The sequence below is a fragment of the Saccostrea echinata genome, unplaced genomic scaffold (assembly GCF_033153115.1).
Source record: "Saccostrea echinata isolate AGI-Se365-2 ecotype Australia unplaced genomic scaffold, CSIRO_AGI_Sech_v1 ptg000023l, whole genome shotgun sequence".
Taxonomy (NCBI): domain Eukaryota; kingdom Metazoa; phylum Mollusca; class Bivalvia; order Ostreida; family Ostreidae; genus Saccostrea; species Saccostrea echinata.
Window position 1 is genome coordinate 7,248,261 of NW_026889772.1, and position 21,082 is coordinate 7,269,342.

At 31.9% G+C, this 21,082-nt stretch overlaps 3 protein-coding genes across 3 annotated transcripts in view; all 3 read left to right on the forward strand.

Moving 5' to 3' along the window:
• LOC133191138 (proliferation-associated protein 2G4-like) overlaps window positions 1-21,082 on the forward strand; it is a 146,659-nt gene that overhangs the window by 65,486 nt on the left and 60,091 nt on the right. The window lies entirely within an intron of this gene.
• On the forward strand, window positions 1,236-7,555 carry LOC133191636 (uncharacterized). Its single transcript, XM_061327382.1, has 4 exons — window positions 1,236-1,532; window positions 4,585-4,675; window positions 5,695-5,862; window positions 7,323-7,555. Exons 1-4 carry the CDS (start codon window positions 1,236-1,238, stop codon window positions 7,553-7,555), a joined length of 789 nt encoding a protein of 262 aa, XP_061183366.1.
• Window positions 14,757-18,025, forward strand: LOC133191637 (uncharacterized). Its single transcript, XM_061327383.1, has 4 exons — window positions 14,757-15,050; window positions 16,783-16,873; window positions 17,163-17,330; window positions 17,793-18,025. Exons 1-4 carry the CDS (start codon window positions 14,757-14,759, stop codon window positions 18,023-18,025), a joined length of 786 nt encoding a protein of 261 aa, XP_061183367.1.

A 21,082-nucleotide genomic window follows, 5' to 3' on the forward strand; every position in this document is an offset into this window, starting at 1 on the left:
CCTTTATATATTATGTTTATATACCTTATTACAATTTATCACACAGAAGAGGTCCAAAACAATTTTTCCCCTGTTGATTGATGTCTTCCAGTTCAGCTCAACATTCACCCTGTCAGTTACATGTGATTACTGTTTTCCAATATGATTAAAGATACATACCACAAACAAATTTTCTTATCTCCCATACAGAAGAGTTACATTGTTAATATTTTCATTATTTCTTTCAATCAAGGTCTAATTAGAAAATTTTAATTATATAAAATGTAAGAATAGACTCAAGAAAATGTTCCTAGAAATTTTTTAGTAACAAAACTTCATATATTTCTTAAATTTTCAAAACTTATTTTTAGCTGTAAAGTTACATTTCCCCACTTTTCACCAAATTTTGTAGCTTGGTCAAACATAAAGTTGTTCAACTAAACAAGTGTCACTTCTTTAGTCAGAGAGGCTCCTATATAAGCAAAAATATTTAAATTTGGAAGAAAAACTTTGTGTTATTAATCCTTAAAATTGGGGTGGTGGTCATAGTGACTTTTATAATGGTGCCTAGTAGGTACACAACTTAAAGAATATAATCTAATAAGAAATGGAAAATATTTTGTTTTTCACTTTTCAATTACTTATATTCGAATATTTCAAAATTTCATTATTATACTTAAATATTTCATAATTGAAACAAACAAAAGGTTGAGTGTTGCTCTTAGATAAAGAAAAATACATATTATTGATTTATCCCTTGAATATATTTCGTCTTTCCTTTTCTTTAAAAGAGCACCCTAATATAAAAATAGACTATCTGAATGCTTGAACTTTTAATTAAATTCACTTTTTCATTATTGAAATATTAAAGCACCCTTTGCTAACCTCAAAGTAAAGAGTAAAAACCCTATATTGTTTGTTCTTTATTCATTAAAATGTAACCTCAAACAAAATTCTAATGATTAAAAGTATATGTAGCCAAATATTTGTCAAAGAAAGACGGACTCTTAATTTAAATTAAGCTGTAGGTGATCGATGGATGTCATTGCAAGTAAATTAACAGCAATCATTGAATAAAACAGGGTAATGGAGGATAAAAACAAACAACTTGTTTACCTTTAATTCTACAATGAATACCTTTCGTTCTTTAAGCCAGGATTCTTACCTTCAATTAATTAAATGCTAAACCAGTCAAAAGACGACTATAACGTGCAGATTATTTGGCTTTTCCATCAGCAGTAGATTTATAATCTGAAATGAACATCAAGAGTGCAATATACCTGCTTTGTCTCTTACATCTTAATTTGGGAGCTAATGAGGTGGCCATCACCTCTAGTGGTCATCGCTGGCCGTGGGACATATCTCAAACCCTGACAATCAGGGGCCGAAAACAGTGTACACGGGAGTGTCAGATGAGGGGGTCCGCGTGTCTCGCCGTGAATTATAAGGCAGGGAGTTTGCTTTGTGAAATCTTAGGAAGTACACCCAACAACTTAACAGAGCTAACTGTTGACGTTAGCTATGATTACATTGCAATGTTTTCTCAAACATCGGTAAGAATTTTATGGTGAACCCACCCTAGCCACAGGTGTCAGGGTTTGAATAAATTTGATTCTGAACTACCTCAGGATGCTTGTATATTACTAACATTAATCATGGATCAGCTGTTCTTGAGAAAAAGAATTTTTAATTTTTTTGTTTGTTTTTTGTTTGTTTGTATAATCTAAGGTGTAATATTGTGATTCCACCATATCCCATGATTTGATCAAATTTGATTCTATACTACCTGATGATGCATGCATATGAATATCACTTATTATACCCCAGGGATTTCTTGAGAAAAAAAAAAGATTTTTCCTTAATTTTTTCCAATGTATAACTTTGACCGCAAATTGTGGCCCCCATCCTCCCCCAGGGACCATGGTTTAAACTAATCTAAATATGGATTATACTTGGGGATGCTTGCGTTTGAATAAAACTCATTATGGCCCAGCTGGTGTTGAGGAAAAGATTTTAATTTTTTTCTGTGTTAAATTTAATCTTCTATTGTGCTTCCACCATCCCCAAGGAGTCATGTTTTGAACAAATTTGACTTTGGAATACCTGAGGAAACTCTCTAACTATGGCCTTGATATTCTTAGATGAAAATTTCTAAGGATTTCCTATATATTTCCATGTAAAAGTTTGATCCAATAGTGTGGTCATCCTATCCACGGGGCTTGATTTGAACGAACTTGAATCTGCACTGTATCAATGAAATATGAAGATAACGAACAGTAATCAAGTTAAAAGTCTAAAGAGGGGGCAAAGGAAACACGGATATCTAGCTTAAAGCATCATAGGTGTGATTAGGTGCTATGGAGGGGTAAGCATCCCCTGTCAGCCGCCGAGTGCTCCTTGTCATAATAGGGCAAACGGAAAAAAATCCGTAGACAACCCAGTGCGTAAATAATGGCCTAACAATTTTAATGAAAAACGTCAGTCCGCATTCATCTTAATGATAGATTGTATTTGCTGAAATGGTTATTGTATCGACAATGGAACTTGCGAAATGCTGACATCAAACAAGACTGATAATATCCTTGTTTCTTCAACTTGTTTGTAAGTAGCTTGCCGCGTTTTAGGAATTGTTCATAGGTTGAACATGCTCTTGCGTATCGAATCAACTGGGGATATTAAATCCATATACAGGTGAAGAGGGTATATTGCTATATAAATAAGGGGAGTTGACGATAGAAAAATTGAATTCATCACTTTTATCATAAAGTTTCGTTGTTAGGTTACCATTAACGTATTTTTCTATAAAAATATGGAAATATGAAACAGATGTGTCAGACTCTGTGGTATTCTATATTTCACGTTCACTAGGATATACCGTGCTCGAGTCGACATATGAATGGAAGTAACCATTGTTAATTGATAATACGTCATTGATATATCTAAATGACGAGTTAAAGGCCACAGCAAGTGTTTTCTTCTTCTTATGTACAAGTTTTTGAATAAATTCTTATTCATATGAATATAAAAATAGGTCTGCTTATAAAGGAGCACAATTGGTATCCATGGGAATTCCGACAGATTATTGGGAGACCTGATCTCCAAAAACTACACAAGTTTTGTCAATTTGAAATTCAAGCATCATTTTAATATCAACTTTGGAGTACTTGTGTGTACAATCAGTTTTTTTTAATAAAATAGTTTTGCAAATGATCAAGGACAAGGTAAATAAATCCACGAGTCCTATTTTTATTGAAAACGCAGCTGTCTATGATGTCAAAAAGACTGGACTTTAATTTATTGTGGAGAATGGTTGTATGAGGTGTTGAAAAGTCGTATGTTTTAATGTAATGTTTTTTGATTTTGGTGATGTTTTTTAATTTCAGATTTTCTAAAAGTTCATTGGAGTTTTTAAGTATCCACATCTTATTTACACCACTTCTCGAATGTTTTGTAGTACAGTACTCCTGAAGTCTCTCCTTCACTCTGTTAATATTTTAGTAAGGAGTAAAGAAAGAGGCTTGGTAAAACATTTACTTGAACCCCCTATGTATCTTTGTTTGTGGGGATTTAATGTAGGTTAGGAATTCAGTATAAGTAATGGTTATCAAATTCAATTTGTTTTTGAGCGTATTTAAAAGAATATCTAAAACTACATATGATTTTGAAGAATTTCCTCCTTAGGAAGGGAGCTATGGGTATAAGTTGGATTACCACTTGCAGAATTACATTCCAGCTCCTCTTGAATACAATTAAAATAATGAGCCTTTCAAACAAAGACATATAAAATACATGGAAACTGCCTTGAAATATAAGCGATATTTGGGCTCGGGTCGAAAACGTGATAGAGGGCTCGGCAAGCCTCGCCCTCTACCACGTTTTCTTACCCTCGCCCAAATATCGCTTATATTTCAAGGCAGTTTCCATGTATTTTGTTTGGGTATTTTGTTTATCCTGCAACATATTTTTACGTGACCTCCAAAACGAGCTATTTTCAATCGATTTAGGTACATCTCCTCTGCAGTTGAAACTACGCCATGGCGTAAACATTGGAATATTCATGACGTCACAATGCCTTTCGAACGTCGGAATACATCCACGAGGCTTTATTAGGGCATTGACCGAATAAAGCTTTGGTTACCTTTATTAGGTCAATGCAAGGGGTAGTTGCAGGATAAAATGTTGTTACCTGCTTTGTCAGCTGCTTTCAGGATGCTTTCTTGTAAGTTACATCATTTCTGGCCAAGTTCTTAAGAAGAAGATTTTTAAAAGATGCCACAAGTTATCTCAAATATTTAAGTATCTTCCCTTAAAAGAGGTCTTGGTTTTTCATTTAAATAAACTTGAATTCCCTTTACCCAAGGATGCTTTGTGGCAAGTTTGGTTGAAATTGGCTCAGTGATTGTGGAGAAAAAGTTGAAAATGTGAAAAGTTTACAGATTGCATAGAGACTGACGGACGCCGTACACTTTTCGATCAGAAAAGCTCACTTGAGCTTTCAGCTCAGCTGAGCTAAAAAAAAAAAAGATTTATAAAGTGGGAAAATCGTTAATTGTCATGCTACAATCTATAGACACAAATGTAATAAATCTGATCTTTAATTGACAGGTATTTTCCTCCGCAGTTTGTGATAGTGAATGTTCGTCAACAGCCGGATACTGTTTACAACTATCATCTGGAGTAAACTACTGCAGAAAAAGTAAGCCATTTGGAAACTTAGATTTGCCAAAAATAAGAAATAATTCAGAAATATAAACACTCAAAAGTCATAGTAATTTCTTGTACTTTACACAATTTTAAGACCTTGATTCATCTATGATAGAACAGTGCAGTCATTATTCAAATGATTACACGTGTATTACGTGTAAATGCAACCTCTTGCATTCATTTGGCATGTATCAATATTTTATTTAATGCACTTTTGTTACAAATTTTATATTCAAATTTATTAGAAAAAAATTAAACTAATGTCTTACAAAAATTACCAATGTTCATTCAAATCATGCATTAAAGATATACACGCTTTAACTTGCGTCAGTTAAAAATAAAGTTGGAAGTTTATTTATTTTGTTTACCAAATAAAGTTACGAAAATATTGTAAATTACACAATTGGAAATGAACGCATTATAAAGATCTCAAATTATAATTATTTATTATCCTACTAGGAAAGTAATGCCTCTATTAAATTCATGCATCATGTGACACAGTCGCTACTTTTAGATTGATAAACAAAAATGGCGTCAAGAAAACGAGGTAGGCCGTTTGGTATACAAAATAACTTTTGACATGGATGGCATACGTTTTATGCTTAAAGATATTTATTTTTGAAAACAACCAGTATTAACCATCTACTCTGTAATGACAGATATTAACTTTTATTCAAAATCGTAGTCAAAATGCAACGTACCTCGTTGTCTATGATTTCCCGCGGACATTCGTGTCTATATAATGTTTACGCAATTCCTTCATCAATATTCATGAATAAGCTGAATTCTTAATTGCAGATCTTGCTTAATTGTTTTGTAATTACAACGTCTTATTTAGTAAAACTTTGTGGAAAGTAATTATTTTTTATTACACATCATGTTTTTCAAATCATTTAATCATTTTGTTTCACACACACACACACACACACACACACACACACACACACACACAAATCGCGTTTATATAGCGTGTATATCTTTAAGAAATGAATGTTTAATCGTCAATTACAGAGAATCCTACTTGTCCGACAAACTACAGGTTTTCGGCTCCCCTGAATTTTTGCTATCTTGTCGTCACCACACCTGCAGACTTTTTAACTGCCAAGGAACACTGTGAAAGCTTACATTCAAGGTTGGCTGTTCTTCCAACGATGGAATACATAGACTATTTAAGAGCAGGTACGTTTATTACAATGATTTTTTTGAATGTATCTACATTCCAAGTTGAAGACCCTGGTTATAATAGGGTTTGTTAAAATTTGACACTGTGGACTAACAAAATGGTTTCTCTAAGTTAATTATTAAATTTTTTGATACTGTTAACTATAAATAATTTTCGTTTTTTTTTCATACAATTTCTTGTAACTTAAATTTCAGTATACAAGTTGAAGCATGACAAGAATCCAGTAAAAACAATTAGTAACCACTTGTGTATATTTCTCTTGGTAGCTGATTTGTATTATAGCAAATGTAAATTTATTGAAAAACGTTAATTTCAGATCTAAATTTTGTTTCATTTTTGGATAATTTACTAAAAAGACGTCAATGGTAACCTAACAGCAAGACTTTATGATAAACGTGATGACTTCATCTTTTCTAACGCCATCTTCCCTTATTTATGAAGCAATATACCTTTATTATATACCCAACTGTTTGTCACTCAGTTTTACTGTTGAATTTATGCAATTTATGACGGTGTGATCCGACGTTCCGGATCACCACACTGTGGTTTTCTGAATCCATATCACCCCTCTCTAGCTGAAACTGATGACGTAGTACACAGATAAATGACGTTTTTATCCTCGCGCTTCAAAAAGTTCCTTGAAAAAATGGTTTGTTTAATGTATAAAAGTTATGTAATTTATCCAAAAAGTTACCTTTTATTACATTTTGCTAGTTGTAAAGGGATATATAATAAATTTATCATTATAACAGTAACGTGATCCGAAGAGCCGTATCACGTCTCGTTGACAGGCGCGGATCATCAGATCAAACTCGACGCTTCGCGTCTCGTTTGATCTGATGATCCGCGCCTGTCAACTTGACGTGATACGGCTCTTCGGATCAAGTTACTGTTATAATAATATATATTTATTTATCACCTGCATATTGGGTTTACCTATCTCAGTAATGCGAGACTGTTGATATTATATTAGCAATATACCATTATTACTTGCATATGGAGTTTATGTCTCCCAGTTGATTTGATACGAAAGAGCATGCTCTATGTATCTTTTCTCAAACAAGGCAAGCCATTGACAAAAAGTTGATGATACAAGGATATCAACATTCTCGTTTAAGGTCATCATTTTGCAAGTTCTGTGGTCGATACAATGAACCTGTTAGCATATACAATTTATTGTTAGGTCGAATGTTGACTGGCGTTTTACATAAAATATTAATCCATTATTTTCACACTTAATTGTATTCGGATTTTTCCGCTTGCCCGATCATGACCAGGAGCACACGTCGGGTGTGACCGGTCTACAGGAGATACCTTCTCCTCCATAGCACCTGGTCCCACTTCTAATAATTTTAGAGGTCCATGTTTGCTCTGCTTCCAGTTTGTATTGTTCCGATGGACTTTTGAGCGTTATCTTCTTATTTCATTTAATATTTTTCTAATTTTCACCTGACAGAAAGGACGGGTGGTTTCCTGAGTAGCCTGAGGTACATGGTTGGAGGTCAGTGGGATATGACTGCTGGACAATGGCGATGGTTGGACGGAAATTTGATTTTTGCTAATATCGATATTTCAAAATGCCGTATAACTCTAAATGAAGGAGTCATCGCTTGGGAGAACAAGTACGGACTGATGGATATTAGTTCTACAAACCAATTGGAGTTTTTATGTGAGAAAGTTCTGCATTAGGATCTGGATTCTGTGTTTTTGTGCTGTTTCTATAGATTTTTTCGTTGAATACTTTAATGAAATGTAATTTCCAGGAAACGGTTTTGTTCTTTTATCAAAATGTACAATTAACACTTTCAATGTGTTTAAGTTTTCTTGCCTCTAGTTGATCATGATGTTAACTTGGACTGGCGGAAATTAATTTTTCGTTTAAAGTCATCTATAAACTTTGAAACCTAATTACGAGGAAGGAGGGATAAAAGTTATACAAACGAAAATTCCAGAGATGAATATTAATTCATTAACATGAATTGAAGTACTCTGTACTGTAAATATTTTTGCATCATGTGGGCTCATTGTTTAATGTTCAAATTCAGTAAACTTGTTAGTGTAAATAGAAGGCTCAGCTCAAAACTACCTCACAGAAGGTCCATTGTTGTTTAAACATACGAAATGCAGTTTTAAGTTGATAGTAAAAGCACAGCGAAACAGAAACGTAAGCAAATGCCTTTTTTCCTTAAAGGCAATTTTCTCCTAAAAACTAGTAGTTTAGTAGTAGTGCTACTTGTTTTTGTTTTTCTATTTCCTTTGTTTTTATGACTTCTTAACTTTTTTCTTTGTACTGAGGAAGGGACAGGTCGTCCCGAAAATTTGACAATTATTATTGTTCGTGTCGTTGGTCATTTTTAGTGCTTTATATAAATTTCCATCCGTGACCTTGTATCTACTTAGTAGATCCAACACTTAGGATATACAGTGTTGTTGGTTTTTAGTGCTTTATATATATATATATATATATATATATATATATATATATATATATATATATATATATATATATATATATATGATTGCGCCCATGACAAAAGGGCCTTATGGCAATTTTTACACATTTTAAGTTTTTCATGGATATTAATAGAGCAAGGTTAGAAGTTGCCAAATCTGAATTTTTATGGCTCTACGTCAACTCTAAGTAGGTTTTTTCTTCATTTTTATCAATGATACTTTAACAGGTAAACAATGACGTCATTTTACTTTCGCACCAACGTCAAAAGTTTTCAGAGTGAACATGGCTTTCACTTTGCATTGTAATGTTACTACGGTAATAAATGTATGTTATTGAGCTTTTCCAGAAACATTTTTGAGTCATTGTCTCTTTTAATAATTGTATAATATGATAATAAATAGTTGTATTAACTATTATCCATCATGCAGTGATGTATAGAATTATGAGTGTTTGTTCGTTTGTTTGTTTTATATTTCACTATGCTGGAATGTCAGGAAAATCAAGCGGCTTCTGTTCAATATCAATTTATTCTCTCAAAACCAAAGTATTTATCTTGTGTAATAATCGTTTGAGAAACCTGTAAAATTCACTCGAAAATCGTCTCATTTTAAGCATGGCTTTCGATAGGACAAGATGTCAATTTTTATTTTTTTTTGGGGGGGGGGGGGGGGGGGTGAATCCAGTATAAATGATATCTCTTTCAAAATGTGAAGTTAAAAAATATTTCAAAAAAATTCTCGGGAACAACAATAAAATAGATGCTGGTGGGTAGTGAAAATTTGTTGTTTTTTTGTTTTTGTTTTCTAAATATAATTAGACAGAAAATTTGTGAAATGTAGTGAGTTACCGTATACGCTGTACAACAATTTAAGGACATTAAGTTGATACACTGCATGTTAAGCAATATTCGATAAAAAAAAATTTCAAACAAAAAATCAGAAGGACTTCTGCCCGCATGTGGTAACAAAACTTTTTTTTTAAATTGAAATGATACACATTTTTCCAGTCACAGCAAGAAAAATTTTGGAATAATTAATTTTAAGTTTAATTTTAAGGTTGATTAATTATAAACAAATGGATGAAAAATAACTCACATGCATTAATGAAAGGAACAGATCCAGGTTGACCAGTAGTTGGATTGTTTGGGGGGGGGGGGGATTAAATGTTAAATGACAGAAACATGCCAGAACCATGCAATACTTGTAGTTAACATGAGTTTAATAGCATACGAGGGTTGTCGTTTTTTTAAAAATCTTCCTACATTTTAGGTGTGCAGGGGGGGGGGGGTGCCTTCCCACCACCAACCCCATAACCTCCAAATACGTCATTTGGTTAGGTTTGAAATAATATTGAAATAATTCCTCAATTTATTTTTGCACTTGAACTCTCTCCTTACGTACATATATATGAGCAGAGTCATTTTCAAAACAAACACGATCATGAGCTCCACATGCCTGGAACTGGAAACTTAACTGCTATCAAATCTAGTTAATCATGAGAAAAATTGCATCCTAAAATAACGATTTTGTTTGATTTTGTAAAATCAAATGGTTTTAGAAGAACATGTATACACTGGGTATTAATAGATATCGGGTATTTTATTATCATTTCAACAAATTTTATCCGAACTTTGAATGAAATCAACATGTCATTTTTTAAAAATAATATCAAATAGATTTTTTAAAGAAATACATCATAAATAATTATATATATGTTGTCGTAATGAATCAATGACATGCAGATTAATTAATAGATTTTTTTCGGCTGGGGGGTGGGTGTAAAAATTAATTGAAAGTTTTATATATCCAGTCATTTAAATGCGACTGGTTCATAATATTCCTTGACTGGCTGAGTTTTTAAATGACAAATTTTTACGATGTGGCACACATTTAGGTACATGTAAACATTGTTAAGTGATGGTGTGTGTAGAATCCCCCCCCCCCCCCCCCTATTTCTCGCGGCTTCTTTATCGTATGAAATTCTAATGTTATTGTTTTCAAATGTTATTGTATATGAAGTTTTAATAAGAAAAAGAGTTTTAGATTGATAATAGAACTGTAATGACATACAGTGCTGAGATTCTATGAATGACAAGGATTACATATATTTGACTTTTAAGTGACTAAAAACTGCAGATAAAGCTAAAAACTCTGAACTTTTGTATGTACAACACGAGTACCAAAATGTTATATTTTCGAGTTACTGAAAATAAATAGACAGCAAAAGAAAAAAAAAGAGATAGATATTTCTTTTCATAATACGATATTGTTGTGTTTTTTTGAAAATTCGCCTTTTCATTAAAGTTTCACATTTCACATTGCATTAATAAACTGGATTTAATGTAACATCTCTCTCTCTCTCTCTCTCTCTCTCTCTCTCTCTCTCACATCAGGTATACATACATGTAAACTTTTTTTTAGCTAGAAAAATTAGAACAATTTTATTTCATTCGGTAGTTTTTGTTTGTTTTCAAGTACTTACATCGGAAGTGGCAACAACAAAAATAAGACGAAACAATTTTTTTTTTAATTTTATTTTATTTAAATTTATGATCATTATTACTAAAAAAAAAAAAAATTAAAATTCAAGTTATTTTAAAAAATAATTTCATGTTAAAATAAATAGATGCACATGTAACAGATTTAAAAAATAAATGAAAGTCTGGTTCAATATAGCAACTATTTCCTATTCTTTATTCTATATTTTTTTCTCTTTCACTTTGACACCAGCTAGTTCCATGAACTTTCAAAAATACTTTTAAAGAAAATATAAATATAATACTTACAATTAAAACGTTTTCTAACTGATGATAAGTAAGATTTTAAAAAATATATTTTAAACTACGGGAGCAAATTTGTATGAGTTTGTTGATTTTGATAAAAAAAAGTCCCTCTCTGGTACCTCTCTTGTATCTCGCTTGTCAGAGTTACCTCTCTTGTTTTTATTTATAGCTCTTAAAAATAATATCACGTCTGTCACTCGTTCGTACTTTTGCTAGATTTGTGAAAACGTACAAGAATACTGTTCTTTTCTGTTGGAAGAAGTGTGATCAGTTTCAAATTTTTGGCAATTAAAGCATTTTACAACAAAAATTTATGCACGATGTACCATTGCTTCAATGTTTATATGATCGATGTGTTGAGAATGGTGGGGCGGATCTTATACAGGAAAACGATTTCCTCTGCAATATTTTGATAATATACACGTGTCTAACAAATAACTTCAATTTGTCTATATAGCAAAATCGCATTCGTTCATCCATATTCAATTATCCAGAAAATCACCTTGTCTGAAGCTTCTATATACATGTATAGGAAATGCATATAGCCCAGATCAGAGACAAAAAAAAGCTATGTACAATAACATGTAGTAAAGAAACGGGTCTCGAATAAAATTCTAAATATTTTAATTAATATCAGTGGACTAGAAGATTAAGACGTGAATTAAAAAGATATAAATGAAAATAAATAATTATTTCAATATTGAAACAACGACAAAAGTGAGCTAGACGTGTCAAAACGTAAAACACGTGGATAAAAAAATCTGCGTCGACGCTCACCGTCTGCAACGTCATATCTTTATGACGTTATTTCTCTGTTTTAGCAAAATTGCCATAAGGCCCTTTTGTCATGGGCGCAATCATATATATATATATATATATATATATATATATATATATATATATATATATATATATATATATATATATATATATATATATGTATGTATGTATGTATGTATGTATGTATATGTATATATATATATATATACATTTGCAAATGTTTTCTTTTATATAACACTATTAATAGCAACGCGTATCTATATCCGTATAAACACGGGTTCCTTGCGTCATAAACGTTCGACGTAATTTCTCAGTGACGTCATAAAGGGTCGACGCGCAATCAATGGATCAAATACGTGCCGTTGAGTTTGAAAAATAAAACATTTCACGCGTTAAAGATTGTAATCAGGAAAATATATAATATGAATAAGTCATAAATGTAAATATAAGTAATAATGTATCATTTTTAAACATCTATCGGGAAATAAATACGGGTTGGTACGAGATCAAATTTACCATAAAGCCCTTCGGGCTTTATGGAATTTGATCTCGTGATCAACCCGTATTTATATCCCGATAGATGTTTAAAAAATGATACATTATTTCTTATATATATATATATATATATATATATATATATATATATATATATATATATATATATATATATATATATATATATATATATATATATATATATATTAGGGATGTCAAATCGGTCAATTTTTGATAATAGGTTACTCGGACGTTTTTCCGATCGAGTACCCGGGTACTCGGTAAAAATACAAGTGTGTTAATTTTCTTGAGCCCCGTTAAATTCCGCTAAACCCCAAAGCTGTTTTTATCACGTTTATTAATGTATATTAACATCGATTCCAACGTAAATGCTTTTTGGTACTAAATGTATTTATCAAATAAACACAAAAGACACAATTAATACATCAAAAATTACAAATGGTTTACGGATCTTGTTTAGGATCTATTTCATCAAAAGGAGGACAATCTGATACGCAGGTATGTTATTATTAGACTAGCCAAAGAGAAGGAACGGACGTTGTCGGGATTGCTAGTCTAATATTCTGGTAAGTTTAGTGTATACAGGGGAAACAATTTCATATGTTGATTGTTTCCCCCATAGACACTTAACTTACAACGCAAACTGACTTTCAACATTTATTTTGAATCTTTAGTTATTTCTAAATATTTCGTCACTTTTGAAGTGGGTAGCGGCATTTCTATGCATGTCCGATTTCGCTGCGTATATTAACTAAATAATTTGAAAATGATTTAAAGATAATAGACCATCGATGTTCACTGAAAACAATGAAGCCATCCAAAAATTAAGGACCACAATAGGTGAGAACAGCTGGGTGATTGATCACTAATTACTATATATACACAGCCACAGGCGATAATGGGTGTTTTACTGGTGTAGAGGACTACACGCTATAATTACCGTATGCATATTTAAGTTAATTTTTGATAAGTTTTTGATAAAAATAAGTACTTTGAAATAAGAAAAAATACACATCCGAGTAACCGAGTACCATTTTTAGTATTCGATACTCGGACGTTCGATGAAAGTTCTAAAAGTTTTGGGGTTATATGTGACCAAACAGTTACTTATTCACACCTATTGTTCTATACCTAATTATCAAATGTGTGCAAAAAGGGAACTCACCGGAAAAGCAGTTCATGTTAATATGATAATTGTTTGGTAATTCAGCACATGTAATCATACTTATCCATGCCTCACCGCGCACAAGGTAGTGTACTGTTACTCAGACAATGGAAATACCTGTATTTGCTTAAAAGTGTTCAAAAGCAGCTATGTTTAAACTAGCTTTTAAATGTCCATAGTGCAAATAGTAATAGTTGCAGACTTGCAAATTTTTGTGTATTCTAAATAAAATGCCGACTTGTAAAAATTTGCATTAAAATAGCTTCAGATAGGTCTTTAAAACGGTTTATCTATAACCTTTGATCCGATAATGAGCAATCAATCAAATTAAAATAGTTCTTCAAGCTCAAGTACGTCATAACGTGGAGGTATCCCATACTACCTTAATGATTAAATAAATGTTTTAGTGGCCCTTTGAGATTTACTTTGTGAATATTTATCAAAACATAGAAATATCAAGTAAAAAATATTTTAGCAAAATATTATTATCATAAGTGAATAAGTAAAATTCATATGAATAAAAATTGATAAATCATTATGGAAATGAATACACATCATGTTATAATAGATATTACAAACTATGAAACACAACCTTTAATATATCTATGGCTGATTTAAACGATATTTATTCAGAATACTTCATAGACCGGACAACCGGCATACAAGGCCTATAAATACCCTCTTTATAATTTAATGATTATAAATTATAGATCTATGACTAGATGGAAAATCAAGATAGTGTATTTTTTAATAGTCAGCTGAAAATTTCTTAGTAACTTTGCATTCCTTCAAAAAAGTCGCATGTCATTCACATTATCACAGTTGTGTATTTTCATTAGCTGAGACAGTTTTGCATTCGTTCACTTAAATATGACGTCATACGTTAGAACCTGATATTTATATAAAATAAGTGATTTACGTCATTTGTTTTCCCCATTAATGAGAAACGCTAATATGAGTTATTTGTAACTAATTAAATGTGGAAGAAACATACCGTCCCTTAAAAAAATCGATAATCTAGTAAATATTTCGAAACAAATATTAGAGAGAGAGACCAAATTTGTTGAAAGAATTAGAACAAACAGGGATAAATGTTCATACAAGGTCAAATATTTTACATAACCAAAGACCTTCACTTCTTAAAATCAAAATGTAAAAAACCTTAAACCAGTGAAGGCAGCACTGCATTCAAATGGATATAAAAGATACACTGTTTGTGGTAGGTTTCCTACATATCAGTTTTGGAATGAACGAGGAGGTCATAACCTCTAAAGGTCATTATTGGCCTTGGGGGATATCACAAACCCTTCAAATCATGGGCCGAAAACAGTGTACACGAGAGTGTCAGATGAGAATTTCATGCCAGGCCGTGAATTATAAGGCGGAGACCCTTCAGTGTGAAATACTAAGCAGCACGCCTAACAACTTAACAGACCTAGCTGATAACAACAGTTACGAATACATAGCAATGTCAACACAGACAACGGTAAATATTTTGTGTCAATTATTGTGAAAAAATATCTCCCTTGTTCGAAGCATTTCAGTATGGAAGATCATTAAATGATTTAGTTTGGTAGATCATTTAATGATTTAGTTTTATAGACCATTAAACATTGTTAAATGAAAAAATGTGTGGCAAGTTACCAGATGTAAAATTTGGCTCTCTGCTTGCGTAAAGCCAATAATTTCGTAGTTTCTTTAGCGAACACGGAGTTCCATTAAGTTGATATTAGTTCCACTGAATAGATCTGTTAAAACCTTAATACCAGAATAACTCATGTCATGAATGTAGTAGTGAGTTGAATTTGGAATGAAATACCGGTAAGAGTAAAGGGAGAGGGTTAATCTTCGAGATGGGTTACATTTGTATATCACATCCAATCAGTTAACTGAAAAATGACTGGAAATTGACTGAATGGCATAGCTCTCCCATTCAGTCAACTTTCCAGATCATTCAGTGAACATTCATTTACTGAATGGCTCAGTTCAGCTTTTATATGTTTAAATACTCATTTATTACGTTAGAGCACAAAAAAGATCAAAGTTATCTTGACTGTAATTATAAGCAAGAGCTGCAAATTTACTTAGTGTAAGTTTTACGGTCGATACAATGATCTTGTCAGCACATACAACCTATCATTGAGTCAAATGCTGACTGACGGTTTTCATACTAATTGTTAGACCATTATTCATACACTGAACTGTCTACGGATTTTCCCCGTTTTTTTTTTTTCGATCATGACAAGTAGCACACGGCTGGTGTGCCCGGTCGGCAGGGAATGCTCACTCCTCCATGGCACCTGATCTCATCTCTAAATTTTGAAATCTGTGTTTGCGCTGCTCCAAATTTGTATCGTTTCATTTGACTTTCGAGATTGAATACTGTTCGTTATCTTCATATTTCATTAGTGAAAAGTTAAGCCCACTACTGCCAAACCGCTATAATAAGCCAAAAGATAAATAATGCTGTTGAAATAATTTTAATTTCCCCTTTGATTACAACATTAACGTTTCAAAGACAGATATCAAACTATTCACAACCTTTAATTTACCTGAAGATAATGAGTTTTAAATTGACTAAAAATAAAATAAAATAAGATGAAAACATTCACGATATATATTTGTTTGAAACATATACGTATTTTTTACATGAAAGTGAATTTATGTTCATTGTTCATAAACGAAGACATATCCTTACGAATAAACTTTTTTTTAGTTGTTACTATGAAATTTCTTTGACAAAATGTTGCCAATGTAATGGTTTGGACCGTGAATATCGGCCTGAATAGCTTAGTATTTAGAGCACCTGACTAGTGAAGCAGGGGTCCCGGTTTCGATTACCCGATCGAGTAAGAGATAACCTCTTTAAAAAAAATATAGCTGTCTGTCCCTGTGCCATTTATTTTTATTCTGTTTTCTAAAGAAAAGGTAATAACCCGAACGATATTGTTTTTTCCAAGGATACATAAATATCAAATTCGGAAAAATCATGTGTTCGGTAGTAGATAAATGAAAGTATTCTTCAGATTTCACATTATTTCTTTTAAAAATGAGTTCATATATACTAGTATTTTGGTCGGACTGCGGTCATTGAATTCTAATGAGCTTTACGCAATATCCATTATTGCAAAGAAAAAAAAATTAAAAAAAACTAAAAAATTATAAAATTGAATGGAAAATTCTGCATGTTATAAAACAAACAACGTTTAATTTTACAGGTGTTTTCCTCTTCAGCGTGCAACAGTTCGTGTGGTTCGACTTTCGGTCTGTGCGTCCGACTGTCGTCAGGATTAGACTATTGCATAAATAGTAAGATTTTCTTATTTCTGAATCATTACTTAAGTAGATATATTTAAATTTATGAAAGAACAAAAACACAAAATCACAATCTGAAAATAATAAAAAAGCTTCATGTTTTTTTTTAATTATAAAGTAAGTATTCCTCCCACAGAATTTTAGAGACAGAGGTAAAAATTGTTGAACAGCATCTCTAAAAGGTTCAACAGTTTTCTTAAATGAATTATCAGGACAAAAAGAAAGGGGAGAAAATATTTTTTCGATTTATTTTGATGTAGAATGTATTTTTTTGTGGTAACAGAATATCGAACCTGTCCATCAAACTACCGCTACTCGCCTGCCCTGAACTTTTGTTATCGTCCTTTTGCAACACAATTAGACTTTGCCACCGCCAGGAGTCACTGTGAAAGTCTAGGGGACCGTCTGGCTGTCCTTCCAACAATGGCACATGTAAATTTTATCAAAGGAGGTATTTTAAATTAGTAGAACTTAACAAAAAATGGTTAAAGTAAAATATAATAATAACAATAATCCAGAGTTTATGATATAAGATAATAATGTAAAAGTTTGAAAGCTTTATTAAAGTTAAACAAATAAATTTCTTTCTTATCTTCCTTGTAAACTAAACGTAATCGATTATTAATGCAAAACATTTCCATGAGTATTTAAAACTGTCCAAGTTTTGGGGAAAAAACCACATAAGGTTGGAATTTATTCCATGACACCTAATCTAACCTCTGATGATTTTAAATGTCCGTATTTGCTCTCGATTTGTATTGTTCAATGGACTTTGCGTTATATCCATATTTCATTACTGCTGAATTGCTATTAAAAGATGGAGTTGAGAATGTTTGCCTTGGTACCAATGCAATATTTATATAGAAGTACAGAAATAACAATTATTTACCTTTTCTATGGAATATTATTATAGAGAAACTGAGTGGACACCTGGATGGTCTGAAGTATTGGTTGGGAGGTCAATGGGATTTTGCTGCAGGAGACTGGCGATGGTTGGACGGAAGTTTGATATTTAATTTCATTGATATATCATTATGCCGCATTCTGAAAAATTTTGGTGCCATCCTCTGGGAAAAAAAATATAATCTAATGGACAGATTGCCTTCAAGAACTGAAAAATTCTTGTGTGAAAAAGTGTTGGATTAGAACTGAATTTTTCTTCACAGAATGAATTGTGTTGCTGAGAAGTTTCTGTTTACCTTCTGCAATATAGAATGACAAATGATCATTAAGGTTATATATATATATATATATATATATATATATATATATATATATATATATATATATATATATATATATATATATATATATATATATATATAATCCATTTCTGGCAAGCGCTTTGCCATATTAGGCTCGTTTTAGTGTAGGAGGAGCTTAATATGGAGAAAGTGCTTGCAGTAAATGTGTTACTCCAAGGGTAAAACAACCGGTCATTATTCCGATATTGATTTCTCATCAGCATTACTTCCAAGACGGCGACTGAAAAAGACTTAAAGTCTATCAGCAATAGCAAAGGAGACACTTCGAAATCTGAACACTTATTTCGATTTTATCTGAAATTAAATGCTTTGTTTTATATAATGGAATATCACATTTGTCCTTTAAACTACCTTTTCTCAGCTACCCGAGCTTTTGTTATCGTTCTGTTACAACACTGGGAAACTTTGCCAACGCTAAGAGACACTGAATGATTAAAAGACGAACTGGCTGTCCTTTCAAACATGGAACACGTAAATTATATCAAAGGTTTGTTCATATCGTGTTCGATATCCTGACTGTAATTATGAAGAGGCAGTACTTGTCAGTACTTGTCACTTGTCAACGAGATCCAGTCATGTCGAGATGTATAGGTATCAATTAAGAAATTACGTTATTCAGTGAACATGGCGTTATGAATAGCAATTGCTCTATTGGCATATTCCATGATGCGGTATAGCAGCAGATGTCAAGAATATCAGAGGATATCCTGGCCTGCATGAGGGCATGGGTGCTTGTCTCTAGTGAAGAAAAATATGACAATAAAATAAGTAAACCTGATTAATAATAATTTATCCACTTTATCTCCAATAAATCACATACAATATATATGCTATTTCCTTATTAAGCATAGTTCCGTCTTCAAATTCTTTTTTGTTTTGATGCTGTTGTGACGCGCCATGACGTCATCGTCATCGAAACTATGAATAACAATATTATGAAAAAAGAGAATGTTTTTACATTGATTTAAACTTAAGAATGATTTAAACTTAAGAATGTTTTTGTTATGTTTCTTTAAATTCTTAAAATTCTTTTCAAGAGTTAAAACGTTCTTGAAATAGATATACTATTACAAAAAGTTCGCTTTGTCTGAACGTAGAAAAACCCTAGCGTGAAGAGTTATCGTTCTATGCAACAATATGCATAAAATGAACAAATAAATTAAAGATATAGAGCTCTGTTTAATTTGTAGAAAGATTTATTTTACAATTAAACACGTTGACTAAAATTATTATTTTTTAAAAATTGAACACACTTCAGTAATCTTAATCATTTTAAATTTCTTTTTTCCAGGAGGATTCCATTAAAAACTTTTAATTTTATTTCTTTTACACACCATTCCATATTTATTTTCAATAGTGAAATACTGTAATTTGTTTATTGAATAAAAGTGATATTCTCTCACAGTGTGAAGGGATATCAAAATGGTATTCTCTCACAGTATGAAATGATATCAAAGTAAGTAAAAAATAATTTATGGCCTGTCATAAGATAGAGATAGTAACTAACCATCTTGATTGAGCTAAAACTGCAAATTTCTTCCCAAATATGTTGCTAAAATCCATGCTATGTAATGTTTTCAATCTCACAACTGCTAAGCTATGACGTCTCAACCGCTCAACTATGACGTCAAGCCTATGACACTGTGTTAAGAAAAGACAGAGGCAAAGGGAAAATCAAAGAAAATGTAGTAAACAGAAAATTCAATGTTTTGTATATGAATATGGAATTTATTCCACTCGTGAGACAGAATTTTTTTTTATATTTTCACTCGTGCTTCGCACTCGTGAAAATATAAAAAACTCCTGTCCCACTCGTGAAATAAATTCCATATTCATCTACAAAACATTGAATATCCTCTAGATATACTTCTGAATGTGTTGTATAAGTAGTGTAGCTTGTACTGCGCCAGTGTAAGAAACGAAATGCACTTATAACAGAAGAAGTTGCGTTCATGGTGCTATGAACGCAATTGGTGAGTGCAGGTTCATAGTGGAGAAAACAGAGCGTATGCAAATATAACAAAATGACTTGACTAGATGAGAAAGAAGTTGGTGTATCTCGACAAAAACCAGAAAATTATCTTGACTTGAAGAGAAAATTATCTTGACCTGACGCGATGTCTTATGTTGACAAAAATTATGCTCACTCTTCCATGGCAACTGATCCCACCTCTGATGTTTGAGAGGTCCGCATTTGCTCTACTTCTGATTTGTATGGTTTGAATGGATTTTTGAGCTTGAATACTGTTCGGTATCTCCATATTTCATGTGGATATCAGGGTTCTAATTGGCGACTAATTTAGTCGCCATGGCGCCTAAAAATTATGATTGGCGACCATTTTAAATTTACTTGGTGTTCGTCAAATTACTGAACTATAAATATTTTCAAATTTTTCTTTATAAAGAGCAGAAAAGAAGTTTAAAAGTTAGAAACTTCAAAGTGACATGTCTCTTTATATTGACTAATATCATTTTTTAATTTGATTTCTAAGAAAAATTTACCCGGCGACTAAAATTTTTCATTGGCGACTTTTTTTTTTTTTTTTTTTTGATTAGAAGCCAGTTTTAGAAGTCACATAGAGGCCTTGATGTTATAAATTTGCCACAAAAAAATACAGTAATTCTAAAAGAAAAAAAATAAATTAGTATTCAAAATCTAGAAAACAAAATATTTAATCTAAGCTTAATAACAAATCAAAAGCTAAATATTGCAGTTATTATGTTTATGTTATTCAAGTATAACGACCATATTATGTACCAAATAAATGAATGGTTCGATATTTTTAATCGCGTCCTATATTTTAATAAAGAGAGAGTCAATGCATATTTTCACGAAGAGATTTTTATGAAGTTCAAAGTACTTTTTACAATATCTTGAATACACATGCGCTGCCCATAGACTTCAATGTAAAATTCAAGGTGCAATTAATTGGACATT